The sequence below is a fragment of the Colletotrichum scovillei genome (genome assembly GCF_011075155.1).
Source record: "Colletotrichum scovillei strain TJNH1 chromosome Unknown Contig00001, whole genome shotgun sequence".
Lineage (NCBI taxonomy): Eukaryota > Fungi > Ascomycota > Sordariomycetes > Glomerellales > Glomerellaceae > Colletotrichum > Colletotrichum scovillei.
The window spans coordinates 4,655,674-4,671,686 of record NW_023336259.1 but is presented as its reverse complement, the minus strand read 5'-3'; the positions used below and the strand labels follow the sequence as shown (position 1 = coordinate 4,671,686).

At 50.4% G+C, this 16,013-nt stretch overlaps 4 protein-coding genes across 4 annotated transcripts; 3 read left to right on the top strand and 1 right to left on the bottom strand.

Moving 5' to 3' along the window:
* HER10_EVM0011487 (ATPase) lies at positions 1–6,996 on the bottom strand (the record flags this gene model as incomplete). Its single annotated transcript, XM_035480919.1, has 7 exons — positions 1–1,955; positions 2,014–2,907; positions 2,966–3,663; positions 3,735–4,071; positions 4,138–5,381; positions 5,430–5,595; positions 5,673–6,996. The coding sequence occupies 7 exons, from the start codon at positions 6,994–6,996 to the stop codon at positions 1–3; spliced, it is 6,618 nt and encodes a 2,205-aa protein (XP_035338923.1).
* A 1,130-nt stretch (positions 6,997–8,126) lies between these two features.
* Positions 8,127–9,529, top strand: HER10_EVM0009669 (geranylgeranyl pyrophosphate synthetase; the record flags this gene model as incomplete). The annotated part of the gene is made up of 2 exons (XM_035479149.1): positions 8,127–8,358; positions 8,409–9,529. The coding sequence occupies 2 exons, from the start codon at positions 8,127–8,129 to the stop codon at positions 9,527–9,529; spliced, it is 1,353 nt and encodes a 450-aa protein (XP_035338764.1).
* A 584-nt stretch (positions 9,530–10,113) lies between these two features.
* On the top strand, positions 10,114–10,883 carry HER10_EVM0000544 (lysine decarboxylase family; the record flags this gene model as incomplete). Its single annotated transcript, XM_035470320.1, has 2 exons — positions 10,114–10,279; positions 10,342–10,883. 2 exons carry the CDS (start codon positions 10,114–10,116, stop codon positions 10,881–10,883), a joined length of 708 nt encoding a protein of 235 aa, XP_035337914.1.
* A 2,931-nt stretch (positions 10,884–13,814) lies between these two features.
* On the top strand, positions 13,815–15,862 carry HER10_EVM0003941 (RNA exonuclease; the record flags this gene model as incomplete). The annotated part of the gene is made up of 3 exons (XM_035473602.1): positions 13,815–14,573; positions 14,661–14,863; positions 14,930–15,862. The coding sequence occupies exons 1-3, from the start codon at positions 14,378–14,380 to the stop codon at positions 15,860–15,862; spliced, it is 1,332 nt and encodes a 443-aa protein (XP_035338226.1). The 5' UTR covers positions 13,815–14,377.
* Positions 15,863–16,013: the final 151 nt, after the last annotated feature.

Genomic DNA, 16,013 nt, shown 5'->3' with positions numbered 1-16,013 from the left:
TCAAGAACGTACAATATCCTCATCAGAGATGAAATGTGAACCTCCCGCGCACCGGAACCCCGTACTCTGCTTGATCCACTCAAAATTCATCGGGCATCGGCCCATCATCGCGGCTTTCTTGCGCTGCTCTTCTTCTTTCTTCCGTCGCTCTTCTTCCTCAATAACCTCCTTGAGAATCGCCTCCCTGGCAGCCCCCACTGCTTTGCGCTTCTTCTCGAGCATTTCTCGGTACCTGGCGTCTTTTTCCTCTTGAGCCCTCTTGTCCTTCTCCAATTGTTCCCAGACTTCATCGCTGACACCAGCATCGCGTGTTGCTTTCCGACTGTCGTCACTGACTTCCACCACCAGACATTCGGGAGGCGTTGATTCTGCTTCCTCTTCAGTGGCTTCGGTGGCGGTTTGTGCATAAGCTGTTGGTTGCAAGCTTTGCGTTCGAGGGGGTAATGACATCTGCTGAAATAATTGCCCGAGCTTGGGCACGCCACGCATAGTCCCTGCCTGCTTCTCCCGGCTTTCGCGCTCATCGAGCATCTTGGAGAATTCTTTCTTCACAAGATCTTCGTCGATTGTCACCTGTCGGTCGCAGCGAGACTTGATCGCGATGTTCATGATTGACTTGGCAAGGCTTTCCACATCTCGAGCGCTAGCCCATCCGGCGGTTGTGGTGAGTTTGTGAAAAATGGCGACAATTCCCCTCTTGAAATCGGGCGATGGACTTGATAGACAATCCATTACGAGATTATTAGATGAATTCTTGCTGTGAAGAGTTCGCTTCTTCTTGAGTAGAATCTGCAGCAGAAGCTCGTAGCAACTCTCGGGGTTAAGGCTGTGGAAGTCGATGACTTCTGGGAACCGACTTGACATTCCCGGGTTGACTGAAAGTAGTCGATTGATGTCCTCGTCGTATCCAGCCAGTATGATTACAAGGCGATTCTTGTACTTATCCTTCGTCACCGAGTCGACAACCTCATCAATTGCCTCTTTGGCATATGGTCCTTCCGCAAGACGGTAGGCTTCATCGACAAACAGTACTTTTCCAAGAGCCTTTTCCAGGAGTTGTTGCACTTTAGGGCCGGTCTGGCCCGTGTATTCGCCGATGAGATCGGATGCAGAGCAGTCAATAACTTCTGCCTTAGCCAAGAACCCCATGTCGTAGAAGACTTTGCCCATCTTTCTCGCTGTTGAGGTCTTGCCCGTACCTGGAGGGCCGCGGAAGAGGAAGTTGAATGGAATACTATCCTTTGGGTCCATATTCAGTGCCTTCATAGAACGTACTGTCTCCTGGTATCCCTCAAGGGTGGCGACAATCTTCTCGCAACCAACGGTCCCCTCGAAGAGTTTAGCAACATTGGTCTGAGCCCGATCTGCGCGGTCAAAGTCGTGGTCAAAGTCCAGAGCTTCAAGTGTAGAGACGTGATGGCTTTCTTTAGCTGCCAGTCGTCGCTGATGACGTGCCTTTGCCTCGTTCAGGAGATTGTCCACTTCTCCTGCATTGCCAAAGTTCGGTCGGTTGCGGGCCCTTTCGAGCATCTCTGAAGCGACTCTCTTGGCCTGATCAGTGGCAGAAAACCCTTGTAACTTGAGCTTGAGGTCCAAGATCTTCCGCATATCTGCCTTCTCGAAGTCTTCGAAGACAAAGGCTGACGACAATGGAAATCGTCGACTTAGGCCCGGGTTGACATTTTGCATCATCTCCTCCATCTGGTCCTTGTAACCCAGAAGAAGAACACATCGATCTTCTCCTGGAACACTTTGGACCTCGGCAACGATGGTATCTACTACCGCAGTCTTATAGGGGTCAGAATTCCCCCCAGCTGAGTTACTGCCCCCGTATAGTCCGTAAGCCTCGTCAATGACGAGAACTTTACCGACGGTCGACGCTAATATGCCTTTGGTCTGGGCCTCAGAGCCCCCTAGTACAGCACCCGTGAAGTCCGCCGGACTTTTGGCAATCACTGTGAAGTATCCATGTCAGTATAGGAATTCCTAGGTACTTCAGGTACACCAGCTTACCCTCTCCATTCGATAATAGACCTAAGTCAACCAGGATCTGCGCGTACAGCTTGGCGACAGTGGTTTTTCCCGTTCCTGGCGAGCCGAGAAAGACTTTATTGAGCGTAAACTCGATGATGGGCTCTTCCGCCAGCTCGCGAACATAGTTGGTCTGGATGCTATCGATCAAGGCTCGAACGGATTCTTTGACTGAACGAAGGCCGATCAGTGTCTGCAACTTCCCCCAAGCTTTACTGTGCTCGAGGGCAACTGAAGGTTCAGGTCCAACCAAATCCTCCATTGTGAACAAGAGATCGTCCGGGTTCGCGCCCCCTTGATGAGCCTTCCGAATACGATTGGCCTGCCGGCTGGAGACAATGGAAAGGAGACTTTCAACTGCTCGCGCATTACCAAACCCTTCCTTTCCGCGCCCTCGTCCAAGTCTACGACAGGCGACGCGGAGATAGAGATCATCTTCCCACTTCATGCGGCATCCGTACTTCTTGTCAATCTGGAACTGAAGGATCTTCAGAAGCTCATCATCGTCGTAGTCGTCAAACTTCATCGCAATCGGAAACCGACTTGGAAAGCCAGGGTTGTGCGCGAAGAAAGACTCCATCTGTTTGTTGTACCCAGCGAGAACGAAGACAATCTTGCCGGTATGGTTCTCAACTTCCGCGAGCAGGAGATCAAGGACTGCGCGGCCACCAGGACTATTGCCTGAGGATAGTTGATATGCTTCGTCAATGAAGATCACACCACCGCCGTCATTCAAAATGTCATCCAACAACTTCTGGCAGCCAGGCACACCCAGAGACGCTAGTTTCGATCCAGACGTCTCTTCGAAGCGACTGCCAGCTATGACACCCACCGACACCAAAAATTTGGCAAAGATCCGTGCTACCGTGGTTTTGCCTGTGATCAACATATCAGCCACCGAACAACACTAATTGTCACTGCGATTCAGCCTTACCTGTTCCGGGATTTCCCAAGAGGGAGCAGCCAAACCTCTCCGTCGACAACAAAATCCCCTGTCTCACCGCTGTGTCGACTTTGGACTTGATGGAGAGAAACTCCTCTTTGATGCTCTCGAGCCCGATCATCTTCATGAGTTGATCCATGACACTGCTGCTAGCACCGAATTTCGACTTCAAATTCAGCCACTCTTCCTCTGCGCTTCCGGGTTTTGGGGCTGGGCTCGCTGTATGTTTTCGTTCATCTGGAAAAGCACCCGTGCCGGGAACTCTCTTGGGAGCTTCTCTGGCAGCCTTCATAGTCTCAGCACGAACCCTCGTCTGCTGCAGAGCTCTCAGTTCTTCTTTGCGTTCTTTTAGAGTCTTATTCTGCTCGAGGTTCTCTTGTTCATTCTTTATCAGTCTTCTCTCACGATCCAAGTCGTCTTCTACCTGTTGTAGGTCTTGAGCGTATTTCTTCTGCGCCATATCGCGATCCACTTCCATCTGCAAGTCGCGCTTCAAGCGCCTCCGAGTAATCTCATCCTCCTTGGAGCATTCGACGCATTTTTTAGTTTGGTTGTTGCAGTCAACGCTGTACGTATGTCCCTTGTCGCAGTGTTTCGCGAGCTTTGTGTGACAACGGATCTTGCTGTGATCCATAAGTCTATGGCACCGGCGAAGGCACTTATGTATGTTGCAAGACAACATGACGTTACTACATGCAAGTTTCGTCTATTAGCATAGGTTCTGCTTTTACGTTAAATTGAGCTTCTTTGTGAGACTTACCAGGCTTCGTCGCAGCCGCCTTCAGGACACTTGGTATCGAAGTCGTCCGGTTCTTTGAGCAAAGCGGTCCTGTCAGGGTGCTGTTGACAGCGTATTGCGAACCCATCATGTAGATAATTCTTCTCCTTCAGTAAGGTGAAGAAAGGCAACCAGACCGCTTTTCCGTGCCCAGATGCCATGAAGGTCTCCATATTGCCCAAGAGAATGAGGCACTCTCTCGCACGAGAACATAGAACGTTGAGCCGCTCGGGCGCTTTCATGAATCCGATGTCGCCATTATTGTTGCTCCGAGTCAGAGAAACTATGACGATGTCGCTCTCTTCACCCTGGTAGTTATCTATATGCAGAGATAGGTCAGACCCTAGTCTTCAGACTTCACTGGCCGAAGGTCTCTTGAACTCACCGATAGTCGAAAGTTTGATTCTTCCTGATCCTGATCCGTCAGGCACTTTTCCGGCGGCAGCAGTCATGAGTCCCGCGCGAATGAGCTCAAACGAATCTAAGTCATTGAGCCAAGGGTCATTCTGAGAGCTCAAGATTTCTCTGAGTAGGCGCAGTTGTCCCAGATATGGTGTGAGAATGACGAGGTTTTCAGTGCGATATCCTTGCTGCCCAAGGTATTTGACTAGCTTCAGAACCATCCGCGCTTCATAAAGATTACTCTTGCTAGAGACAACACCGACGTCGCGGCGATCGGTAATATCGCCGGCCAGGTCTTCTGGGTGGCTGTGGTTAACGAAGCTGACCCTTCCCTGAAATCCCGTAGGAGGCTTCCGATCCTTGGTCTTGTCACCGTCCAATAGATCCGGGTATGTCATCTTCCGAACAAGATCCGAGATATCGGGATGCATGCGATGCTGCTTTCGGAGTGTGACGTGGTCGTGTTCCTGGAGGATCAGTCGTTCAAAGAGCGAGCGATTGAGATCGAAGCCGTCTCCCTTTTCGACGCTTAGAGCATAGTTGTTGATCTTGGGTCGCAGTTGTTTATGGTCCCCGATTAGTAGGAGCTGCTTTGTGTCGCTGTGCAAAGCAGTCAAAACGTGAGCCTCGAGGATTTCACCAGCCTCTTCAACCAAAACGACATCGGGCTTTGCAGCCTTGATCAGCGACTTGTACATGGCAGCTGCGGTTGTTGTACATCCGATGACTCTTTTCGTTTGCATGAAGGAACATTTGGACTCTCTGAACAGCCTGTCCACTTGCTCCTGGGCGCCATTGAATCTCTTGATGAGGTTCTGGACTGCTTCGATTCGTTCCTTGCGAATGCACTCGACCCACCGTTGGATATGTGCATTTTTCTGGGCCATTGACGAGTACCAGATATCGTGGCTTCCAGGCGAGACGAAGTGTCGGAGTTCACCGGCATCTTGTCCCATAATCCACCGGCCCAGCAGATAGTCGGGACCCATGACCCTGTTACTTTTGCCTGCGATATGAAAGCCTTCGTCTTGCTCGGGTAAGAGAAAAGCTTCATAAAATAGCTGGTCATCGTCGGAGAACTCGAGAAAGCTCAAGAGCTCCAAAGAGCCCACCTTGTGTCGGACGAGAAGGTCGTATGCCGACTCCATCTCTCTTCGAACTTCATCTATCTCTGCTTTCATGCCGTTGATGTGTTCCCACGTTGCATTATTTCGACGGTAGGCGTAACTTCGCAATTGCTTCTCCAGTGACAGGGCTTAAGTTGATTCCGTTGACTTCGATCCTAAGCGCACCATATCACCAGATGAAATGCCAATTTTCATCAGGTCCTTAAGGAACTGATCCAGGGCATGGTTGGTGTAGCTCAGCACCAGAATTCGCTTTTCCGGATCTCCCAGCAGTATCTTAGCTGCCAAAGCGCCAACGAACGACTTTCCAGTTCCTAGAGTTCGGTTAACTTTGTACATATCTAAAGTGTAATATGTCTGTCTTTATTTGAGTTGACTGAGGGTAGCGTACCAGGAGGGCCTTGGATGAGTGCCAAAGGGCTCTGTAACGCATGCAGCAACGATTGAAGCTGAGAATCATCGAGTCGGAAAGTCTGCGTGCCCAAGGAAAGGCAGCGTGAACCACTTTTCATCATATCTTTCAATCTTCTCACATATTCTTGGACGTAAGAGGTTTGCTGAAGCGAGTCTTGTGGTTGATTTTTCTCGTCGTTTGGAAGTCTCAGAAGCCTCTCTCCGAGAGGCAACTCTGTTAATTCCTGAAGACACTCCAGAACGGGTTGGTAGGCAAACACCGGAGTATCTACAAGAACGAACCTGAGATTGTTTGACGGTGTAAGTGCCTGCAAAGCTCTTGCAGTAGCTTCGCTGTCAATGAACTGCAGGGTGACAATGGGGGGCTTCTTCGACAACTGGTCCACATCCCGTAGCAGGAACGCGAACGCGACAATATGATCTTCGCCACATAAAGCGCCGAAAGACTGGTGTCGAAGGAAATTTCTGTGGTCATCAAAGAAGGCCTTGCATTTGGCCGGCGGTAGCTTCTTTATGATCTCCAGTCCCCCGAGGCATGTAAGCGCGACCGCACAAGCACGGCTTCGCCTGTCGTCGCCGGTGTCAACGCCAACAGGCATCAACCCTGAGAGTATCTGGGCCCTCTTCTTGCTCTTGTTTCTTCCCGTAGCTGCTTTCAAATCATCACGGAGTTCGCCCAGCATGTCTTCACGAAGAAGGCGGAACTGGTTATCCAGATGAACACGCGGTCGCTGAACCTGATCTGCGGCAGCAACCTCGGCTGCCATTCGATAGAAAGGTCTGGCATTGGAGTAGAACTCGTCGCTCGTTGGAAAGATTGAAATATCTCGAAAGTTCGAAGAGTCATTGTCATGGCGGCCACCGGCTGCCTCGAGGTTCTCGTCGCCAGAAGATGATCTGAGAGCGAGTACTTTTCTGATCCTGTAAACGAGGTCGCGAGTCTCATGGTTCCGAGCCTCGCGAAACGGCTTCTCGTCTAAGGCGTTCGTGACGTCCTCTACGACAGCACCGATTATGCTATCGGAAAGACCGGAAAGCTCGAAGCAGAGCCACGCAAAGACTTGAAGCTCGTCTTCGGTAAGTTGGGACTCTTGGAAAGCGCTCAGGAGGTTTTTCCAGAGGGCTGGCGGGTGGGCGATGATGAGTAGGACTTGGTGAAGAAGCTGTCCACCGTACATCATCTTCACTTCGGGGTCGCTCAAATAGGCAATGAATGGTATAACGTGTGCCTTCATGAAAGAGATTGACAAATCGACCCGGATGCTGTTGCTAATGACATTGCGTACAACCTCACTAGCCATAATGATCTCTAAGCAGGCGGCGGGAGAAGTATTCGTTCGAACTACCTTAAAGAACAAACGTACCTCATTTACTATAAAAACTACTTTACCACCTTTAGTAATATCTCTAAATACTTTTAAAAAACAAAAAGCGCGAGTAAGATTAATCTTTTAAATAATAATAACACTCTCTAACTTAAGTAGGACTATAATTTCGTTTATAAAGAATTAATAAAAAAAAATTTAGTAACTTGCAAAACTTTTATACTCAAATTTTAGAAGTAAATAATGGTTTATAATAAATAAATACTAAAAGAGATAACTTAATCTCGTTCTTAGTATAATATTCTAGCCAATTAATAAAGCAGTCGTTACATACCACGGTTAGTCTAAGTATAAGTAAATAAGTGCTATTGCTAATAACATTACGTACAACCTCACTAGCTATAATAATCTCCAGGTAGGCAGCGGGAGAGGTATTCGTTCAAACTACCTCAAAGAATAGACGTACCTTATTTACTATAAAAACTACTTTATTACTTTTAATAATATCTCTAAACACTTTTAAGAAGCGGGAAGCGCGAGCAGAATTAATTTTTTAAGTAATAATAATACTCTCTAATTTAAGTAGGACCATAATTTCGTTCGTAAAGAATTAATAGAAAAGAATTTAGCAACTCGCAAAACTTTTATACTTAAATTCTAAAAGTAGATAACGGTTTATAGTAAATAAATACTAAAAGAGATAACTCGATCTCGTTCTTAGTGTAGTATTCCGGCCGATCAATAAAGCAGTCGTCACATGCCACGGTTAGTCCAAGTATAAGTAAGTAAGTCAGTAAGGTTAGGCTTCGACGTTTTCTGTTGGGAGCCAATACGTTGGGGACTTAGAGTAATAAGGAAGTAGAAATACCACCAAGAGTAGGCGTTCGTTTCGAAGATTGGGTCGCGAGATGAGGGGTTGTAGGCCTCCGGCATGAAGGCTGCAAGAGGCCGCCTCGCAGCTCGATGACTGGTTCGCCATCCACGGAGCGAGCCGCCATCAAAGAAAATTCGAGATTCAATACGATTTCCAACTATTTTATCGTTTCTGATTCTTTCATAGTCCCCATCTAGTTCTCTGGCTCTCCAAAGTCTTCCGTTCCTGTATGATGTATCGACGACAAAAACATGACCAGTTTCAAAGAAACCCGCGATGGCGGCGATCGGAACCTGCGACGACATGGCTAGCGCCACCATTCGGGCCACTCGTAGAGACTGTCAGTATAGCAGAGCTATCTAAGCCTGCCTTGGAATTTGAATCAACTGCCCGGCTGACGGGCTGCCAGCTTGTCGCGTCATATAACTGGCTGGACAGGACATTTCCGTCAATTATCGTCCCAGGTACGTAATGCTACTGTATTCATCTGAGGGTATGGTAGTAATGGAATCAGGTGCACCACCCAGGTGGACACCCCTCGCGGAACCTCGACAACTGTCAGAAGACGACGGTGTCTATTACCGCGACAAGAACGCTGCTCGACACCCAGCTCATCCGATGGAGCCCGCCATCCAAGCTGTCCTGATGGCACACCCCGAGCCCTCTTCCAAGCCCGTTGACATCGTCGCCTGCGGTAGTACCATCGGAAACTTGCTCCGCTTCGTCCGAGGTGACGAGAGACCCTTCCGGTTGCTTCTCGAGGTGGTCGGCGACGCTGTCCATCTAATTCGCAGGGAAAACTCCCCGAAAGAGACAATGTCCGATGTCAGAGGCTACGGACACAAGTTTCCAGAGGCTTACACGACTTGGGATGCTGAAGTCCGGGGTTCAACATCTCATCAGCGGATTATCCAATACGACTTTGGGGGTCTGCGTTGCCTTATTCGTCATGAGGGTGACGGCTACCTCAAACACAAGCAAGGACCGTCTACAAACCTCTCTGGTCCCACCTTTGTTGAACAAGCTTCGGTCAATGGCCTCATCGAAGGTCTCAAAGTCAAGGAGATGGCACCAAAGAGCCCGCAGACCCCGCACCAGCAAGTGCAATTGAAGAGTGGCGGGTTCGAGGTGCCCCAATCTGCAGTTTTTGATCTCAAGACTCGGTCAGTTAAGCGCAAAGGCACTGATTTCCTTGGAGAGGAACTCCCGCGGCTATGGGTTGCCCAAATTCCTAACTTCATCTTGGCCTACCATGACAGAGGCACGTTCAAGGATGTTGAGGTCATGGATGTGACTCAGGAGGTCAAAGCCTGGGAGATCTCGAAAAACCAGGAGCTGTCTCGACTAGCGGCGCTTCTCTCTCACATTGTCCGCCTTGCTCGTGCGCGGAGGAATGACAGGCTTGAGGTCAGCCGCCAACAGCTTGACAAACTCGACATTCGGATTCAGTGCCCTGGACTATCTCCGGCATTCTCTAGTGAAGTTGAGGAAGAATGGGCAATGTGGCTACGTGGTGATGATACACAGGATGGCCCGAGTGCGGATGACGAGGATGAACTCCAGTGGAGCGACGGCGACGGTGACTATACAGCCTGTTCCGAGAGCTGTTCATACTGTGGAAAGTGTACGTATTGATGGTGGCATTTCCTTCCAGCTTTGCAGACTTGATAGGTATACAAAGATTCTGGTGGTTCCTGTCGAATGTATTGTGATGATTCCAAAAATTGTGCAATTCGATGGTGTCTTCGTCTGCCTGAAGGATCTGATCCTTAGTTCAAGCATGCTCGCCCTCTACCTTTGCAAGTTTCTACGAATGTGTCCACTTGCTCAGGGGCAGCTTCCCAATGGGCGGGAGTGATCAGCTTGGTTCTTGGCATTTAATTAACACAAAATATGAGCGCCTGAAGAATAAGGTAGAAGCCAGCCAGATGCCTCTTATGTGAGTCACTCCAACCCAGTAACGGGCGGCAGGCTCCGATATCCGATTCCATTACTCAATAATTTCCCATTGTTGATTGACGTGACTGCTGTACCTTTAGTGCATTAAATTCTAGTCCGGTAATAGTCCAGGCATTCTATCAATTTCGTGCTTGAATAATCCGATGCGGTCAGTCTGAAAGCTCATATAGCATGTTATAGCCAGCTGCAATCCGTCTCATCATTCCACCTTCGACAGAAGATAAGCTTCAACCACATTCTCTCGAGGAGTCACAGACAATATGTCTGACGCTACCACTACCAGCAGCAAGATGGCTGAAGTCGCAAAACCTGCACGAGGTATCACGATATGCGTATACTGTGGTTCGTCAACCGGCAATGACCCTGCCCACTTGCAGACTGCGCGAGATTTGGCGAGGCTCATGGCTGCCAGAGGAGCCAAGTTAGGTAAATTCACAAATATTGAGTCGAAGCCGGATCTGGTCAAAAATCTCTAACCATCACGGTAGTTTATGGCGGAGGGACCGTTGGGCTCATGGGGGAAGTGGCCAAAACCCTGGTCTCACTATCAGGGCCCGACTCAGTACACGGCATCATTCCCGAAGCACTCGTCAAATTTGAGAGAGACAGTACCTACAGCAGCGTGGCTTTGGGAAACATGCCCATTCCGGAGGAGGCCACGTACGGTCGCACAACCATTGTCAAGGACATGCATACGCGCAAGCGCATGTTGGCGGAAGAGGTGATTGCTGGAGGGCCCGGATCCGGCTTCATAGCTCTGGCTGGTGGTTACGGCACCGTCGAGGAGATCCTGGAGGTTGCGACGTGGGTTCAGCTTGGAATTCATCAGCGCGGTGTTTGCCTGCTAAACATTAACGGCTTCTGGGATGGAATACTGGGCTGGATTCGTCGAGCTGCCGAGGAAAAGTTCATTCGCCAGGCTAATGCAGGGATTGTGGTGGAAGCAAGCACCGCCGCTGAGGCTATCGAAAAGCTCGCCGCCTATGAAGTCCCCGATTCCATTCTACATCTGGAGTGGGATGGTATCTGAACTCGGCGCTTGCAAACGGAGTCTGAAGATTTGGCTCGCCTGTAATGTAAGATGGAAAACGTACCTAGACCACGATAACTTCGCCTCTCCACCCAATGGATCTCTCCAAATAGCAGCAGCAGCAGTTGTTAATCTTGGGAATCGAAATGACTACTGTCCTGTGTAGGTGATGCGTAAATCTTCATCATTCGTGGCGCTATTGAGACAACCCATATCTGCCTGTGTCTGGAAATTCCGACTTCATCTTGCTGAAACCTCAGACCAGTCAACATGAGCACAGAATTCAACCGTTCTTCAGTACTCTGGCTTCTTTGGTTGCTGCTTACACTGTGATCTGGTGACCGCTGTTTCTGCCCCACGCGTTACTACGCCGCCCGCAATCACCCGATAGCGTTCGACATTCCCCGGATTCGGTGTTTGAACTTTTCATTCTGTGTTCGAGTCTAAGACCGCCGGCCAGGATCTGTGTGTCAGTGCTACTTCTGCCTAAAGCAATAGTTCATTCCAAGGGACTTCCCTGAAATGTTGACGAGGAAATATTCGTCGAGGTTTACTGAGCTTGGATTCGTCCGGCGATGTGCATTTGCTAGACGTCGCCGTCCTCATAAGCTTCGTCAAGCCCCACAGCTTCGAGGTGGCCGCTGACATGCCTCATCAAAGCATGTAATTAGGATGAACTACTACGTAAGGGCATGATCAGGTGGCAAAATGATCCACAGCTCGAGGAATCCATCGTGTCCGATTTCTACCACTTCCAACAATACCACTTTCAGTGTCACTGGACCTTTCATTGTCACTAACGCCACTTCTCCTCTCCTTGCTGGTTTTCTAGGTATGAACACCTTTGAATACCAATCAAGTCTTCAATAGTCGACTCATCAGCTCTAATGAGGGATCCGACCGCCTTCCTGAAGCTCCTGTGATCAATCCCGCCTATACCGCAACTCCACTAGCATTACTTTTTCTTCACCAAGTACGATGGACAACTGCGGGCCAAACTAGACAATGCCGGGCAGTAGGTGATTGAAGAGTCTGCCGCCGCCAGCATCCCAAATGAGCTAAAGATTATGAATGATTCGAGTTATTTCGTCAGGATGTCCGCATGTCAAGCATCACATCTGATGCCTTAAGACATCGCCGCTGACACCATTTGTGTTGACTTTCAGCATCTCGCAGATTCCCATTATTAATGCACCAGCTATGAGTCCATACTGCCAGCCTCTGCATTGTTGGTGGGGTAGGGATTGGTGTTTGCCGTCTCCATCGTCTAGCTTGCCTTATTCTTTTCGGGAAACCCTTTAAGGTCAGTCAACGTCTCTGGGTGGACGAGAGGGTATATGCGTACATCGTTCCCTTCGGCCTATGTGGCCTTGTGGTTGAGCTTCCTGCGAATTTCGTTGACCTATCTAGCAGGGCACGAATGGTTAAGTGGCCCATTTCACTGGGCCAGGGAGCTCCCGGCCTCCTCCGGCGTCTCTGCTTTTGTGGCGAATACATCCCCGCTACGGTACCCTTAAAATCTCCGGGTACCTACGTCTTGAACAGATTTCTGGGCCTATGAGTACTGTTGTCGGAGATAATGCAAACAATTCTATCGCCTTGTTTTGAGGGAAACATCACCGCGCTGTGATGTTCCCGCGCGGGACGCGAGAGCACGTTTGAGTGGGTCGAGTCAACATCGATGGGTGGGGCCGGCAGTTGGAGGAAACAAATGGGTCAAGGTGAGGGAGGTGAGCTTCGGTGAAAGGCAGCCTCACCGAGGTGATCACCAATTTACCCCGCCATTTGGGTGAGAAGAATGGCGGGGTAAGTTGATTAGAAAGTCAACGGCTGCTGCCAGAGAAGCATACCGCACTCTATCTCGCGATACTCCCGTTCCATTTCGCTTCTATTATGCCATTTCTCTCATTCGTCGTCTCCGCTTCCGAGCTGTCAGGGGCATGGATTCTTCATTTTGAGGGAGCCCACATGGCGCCACGCCACCTGAGCCTGCCTGCCTCAGGTAAATCGGCTCTTACATATTCACCTGACTATGCTTCCTATAGGATTTAACAGGATTCTCTTGTCGCTGAGTCTCATCGGCCTATCAGTATACCGGTACCTGGTGGCCTACCGCATGTGGGCCGGATCAATCACTGTGAAGTGTTAGCTTGCCTTGTCTCAACACTCTTATCAAAACTTCCATACATGGCTGCAACATGGAGAGTGATAAATGAAACGGGTCTGCTAGACCTTTAACATCCCTCCAACAGATGCCTTGACATAGCATGGTTGGAATATTGGACGCGCTCTGGGGTTCTGGGGGTCGTTTTTGCCGTGATGGCAACTTTGATCTCCCATCTCGACATTCTCATCTGATACTGGTTGGACCTCCGAGCTTATGTCCAAGTCCCTGGACCGGCATTCGGGCAATTGAAACTCACTTTCTGCGTGGTTTTGCGTTCTTTTGGCTTGTGAGGCGACAATTCTCACTTTTTTTCTCCTATACTTTTGCGTTCTCAATTCCAGGAGAAACTCCTCTGAAAAATGGTGACACTTCACTTGGCGCCAACCATAGCTGCTCTTCATATCAGAAGCCTCTTGAGAGTGGGAATTCGATTTGGTCCATTACTCCAACAACCGTAGTACCAAACGGCTTAATAGAAAATAGCCACGGGTCAACGTGGCGGACGAACTATGGTGGTCATAGTAGCCTACGGCCCCTCACATGTGCAGCACAACAACTCGCCCATTAGCAACCAGTTTTTTGAACACCGTGAACCGGCCGAATTCTTTGGGTCGGGACTCATAGTCAAGTTCGAGTCTGGACACAACTAAGACGACATGAGAAGTATAAGATGAACATATCACCGACATTACTAGTCTCTTGCTCAGATATATCGTCCGGTCATCGGGTACCTGCCAAAGTGGGGCTTGTGATTTCCCCAAATTCATCGTCAGTGTGCCTCACGTGGAAGTGGAAATACTCGTCCAGGAAACAACGTAAACCAACAGAATAAGAAGGAAGAGAAGTAGGTAGACAGAAAGAGAAGGAAAACGCGGGCATGCGCGTTACTGGTGGGAAAGAGCAAACGGCCAAAGGGGACGCGCGACATGAGATGAGAGACAATTGGCTGCAGAAAACCTTCCCTCCGCTGCCTGCTGCTGCGCTGAATCCGAACCTGCCCTCACTTCACCTCTCAGCTCACTTCACTTCTCACCTCCGCCGCTGCCGCATCAAATTCTCACCTTCTGCCTTTCATAACCACTGATTTCTCAATCTGCAGGAGGCAACTAGTCGATCTTGGCTCTTCAAAGGCTGGAAGTCGCGCCTTGGCCACGCTCGTTCATCAACGCCTCAACCGCCGCACACTCTTCATCATCATTCTTCGGAGCTAGCGGCTCATCGACGCCGCCTGATGAATCACCACTCACGATATTTATTCCCTACACAGATCTCAGCACTGTAAACAAGAAGCAGCACGATATCGTTGGTGACAGTGCCATCAATCAAGATGGCTTCCTGCCAGCAACCCCAGAACCCGTACGGGACCCCGTCCCTCGTCATCGAGCCGACCCAGAGCTACCTATACCACTTCCGGTCTATGGCCCATCGGAAAGACATCCTCCTCAAGAGCGGCTTCATTCTCAATCCACTATCTGAGAGAGATATTGACGATAAGAAGCGATGCCGCAGATGCAACCTCCGCTGTGAGTATTTGTCCATCAGCCTCTCTTCTCTCCCAGACCCCCTTGTCGTTCCTCACCATCACCATCACGATACTGACCCCAAGGCAGGCTCCAATAACAGAAACAAATTCAAATCGCCTGGGAAGGGGTCACAAGCCGATGCAAAGTCCTCATCCGTCCAGCCCAAGACCAAGACGTTCACTAGATCTTCTTCCATGGCCGACGAGGAGCCCGAGGGCGCAAAGGGAGACGAGAAGCCCGCAAAGCCGGTCCTCAAGTGTCAGTATCACACCGGCCGCGTCATAAACATGGTATCTTTGCACCTTCCCTCGTCCCTCACTTTTATTCCCTTTGCCAAATCTATCTAACGCATACAGCGGTGGAACTGCTGCAGAGTCCACGTTTCCGAGCCGGGCTGCACGTACGCTCCAGAGCACCTTGTCCGGAATTACCCCCCGGGTGAAATTCACGACCGTCACCAATTTCACAAGACCCCGACCCACGCCCTCCTGGACCTGGGTATCGACACTGTGACGTCCGCTCAGAGGGCGCCGCGTCGCGCCGTCGCCATGGACTGCGAAATGGGCGTGGCCTACGACGGTGAATCTGAACTGATTCGCGTCACCCTCGTCGACTACTTCACATCAGAGATCCTCCTCGACAGCCTCGTCTACCCGCAGGTCCGCATGGCGCACTACAACACGCGCTTCTCGGGCGTCTCCCGCCAAGACATGCAGGCTGCGCGATCAAAGGGCAAGTGTATCACTGGCGGGCTGGCCAACGTCAGGGCCGCCTTGTGGGAGTGGGTGAGCGCTGAGACCATTGTCGTCGGACACGCCGTCCACAATGACCTCGCATCACTGCGGTGGATTCACCCCAAGGTGGTGGACTCCTTGATCCTCGCTACTAACGTGCGAGCCGAGATTGAGAGACTGGAAGCGGAGGAGGAGGAGAGAGCCAATAAGGAGGCCGAGAGAGCTGCCGCTGAGGCTGCTGCTGAAGCCGTCGCCCAAGGCGGCGTCAGCTTGGAGGAAGAAGACCTGATCTCATTCGATAAGCCCGAATCCTCGGAAAACACCGAGGAGGGAGGAGGCCTCGCCGAGAAGAAGCCCCAGAAGCGCAAGGCCGGCGGGCTCTCCCTCAAGGCGCTGACATCCGAGATGCTTGGTCGTGACATCCAAAAGGGTAGGGTCGGTCACGACAGCCTGGAAGATGCCTTGGCCTCGAGGGATCTGGTGCACTGCTTCGTGGCCAAGAAGCTTGCGGAGTCGGTCCAGGACGGCGGACCGATCATTCCTGGCTTTTGGTAAAGGAGGGGGTGGGTGGTGATGGAGCAGAAATGCTTCACGCCTATTTTGAATGCATTGTCTTTCCACTTTCCAGGGTTGGAGAGGAGAAAGACGCAATTGCCATGGCACACGGGGCGTCGGGAGTCAAACGGTCCACATCGTCATAGCGAAT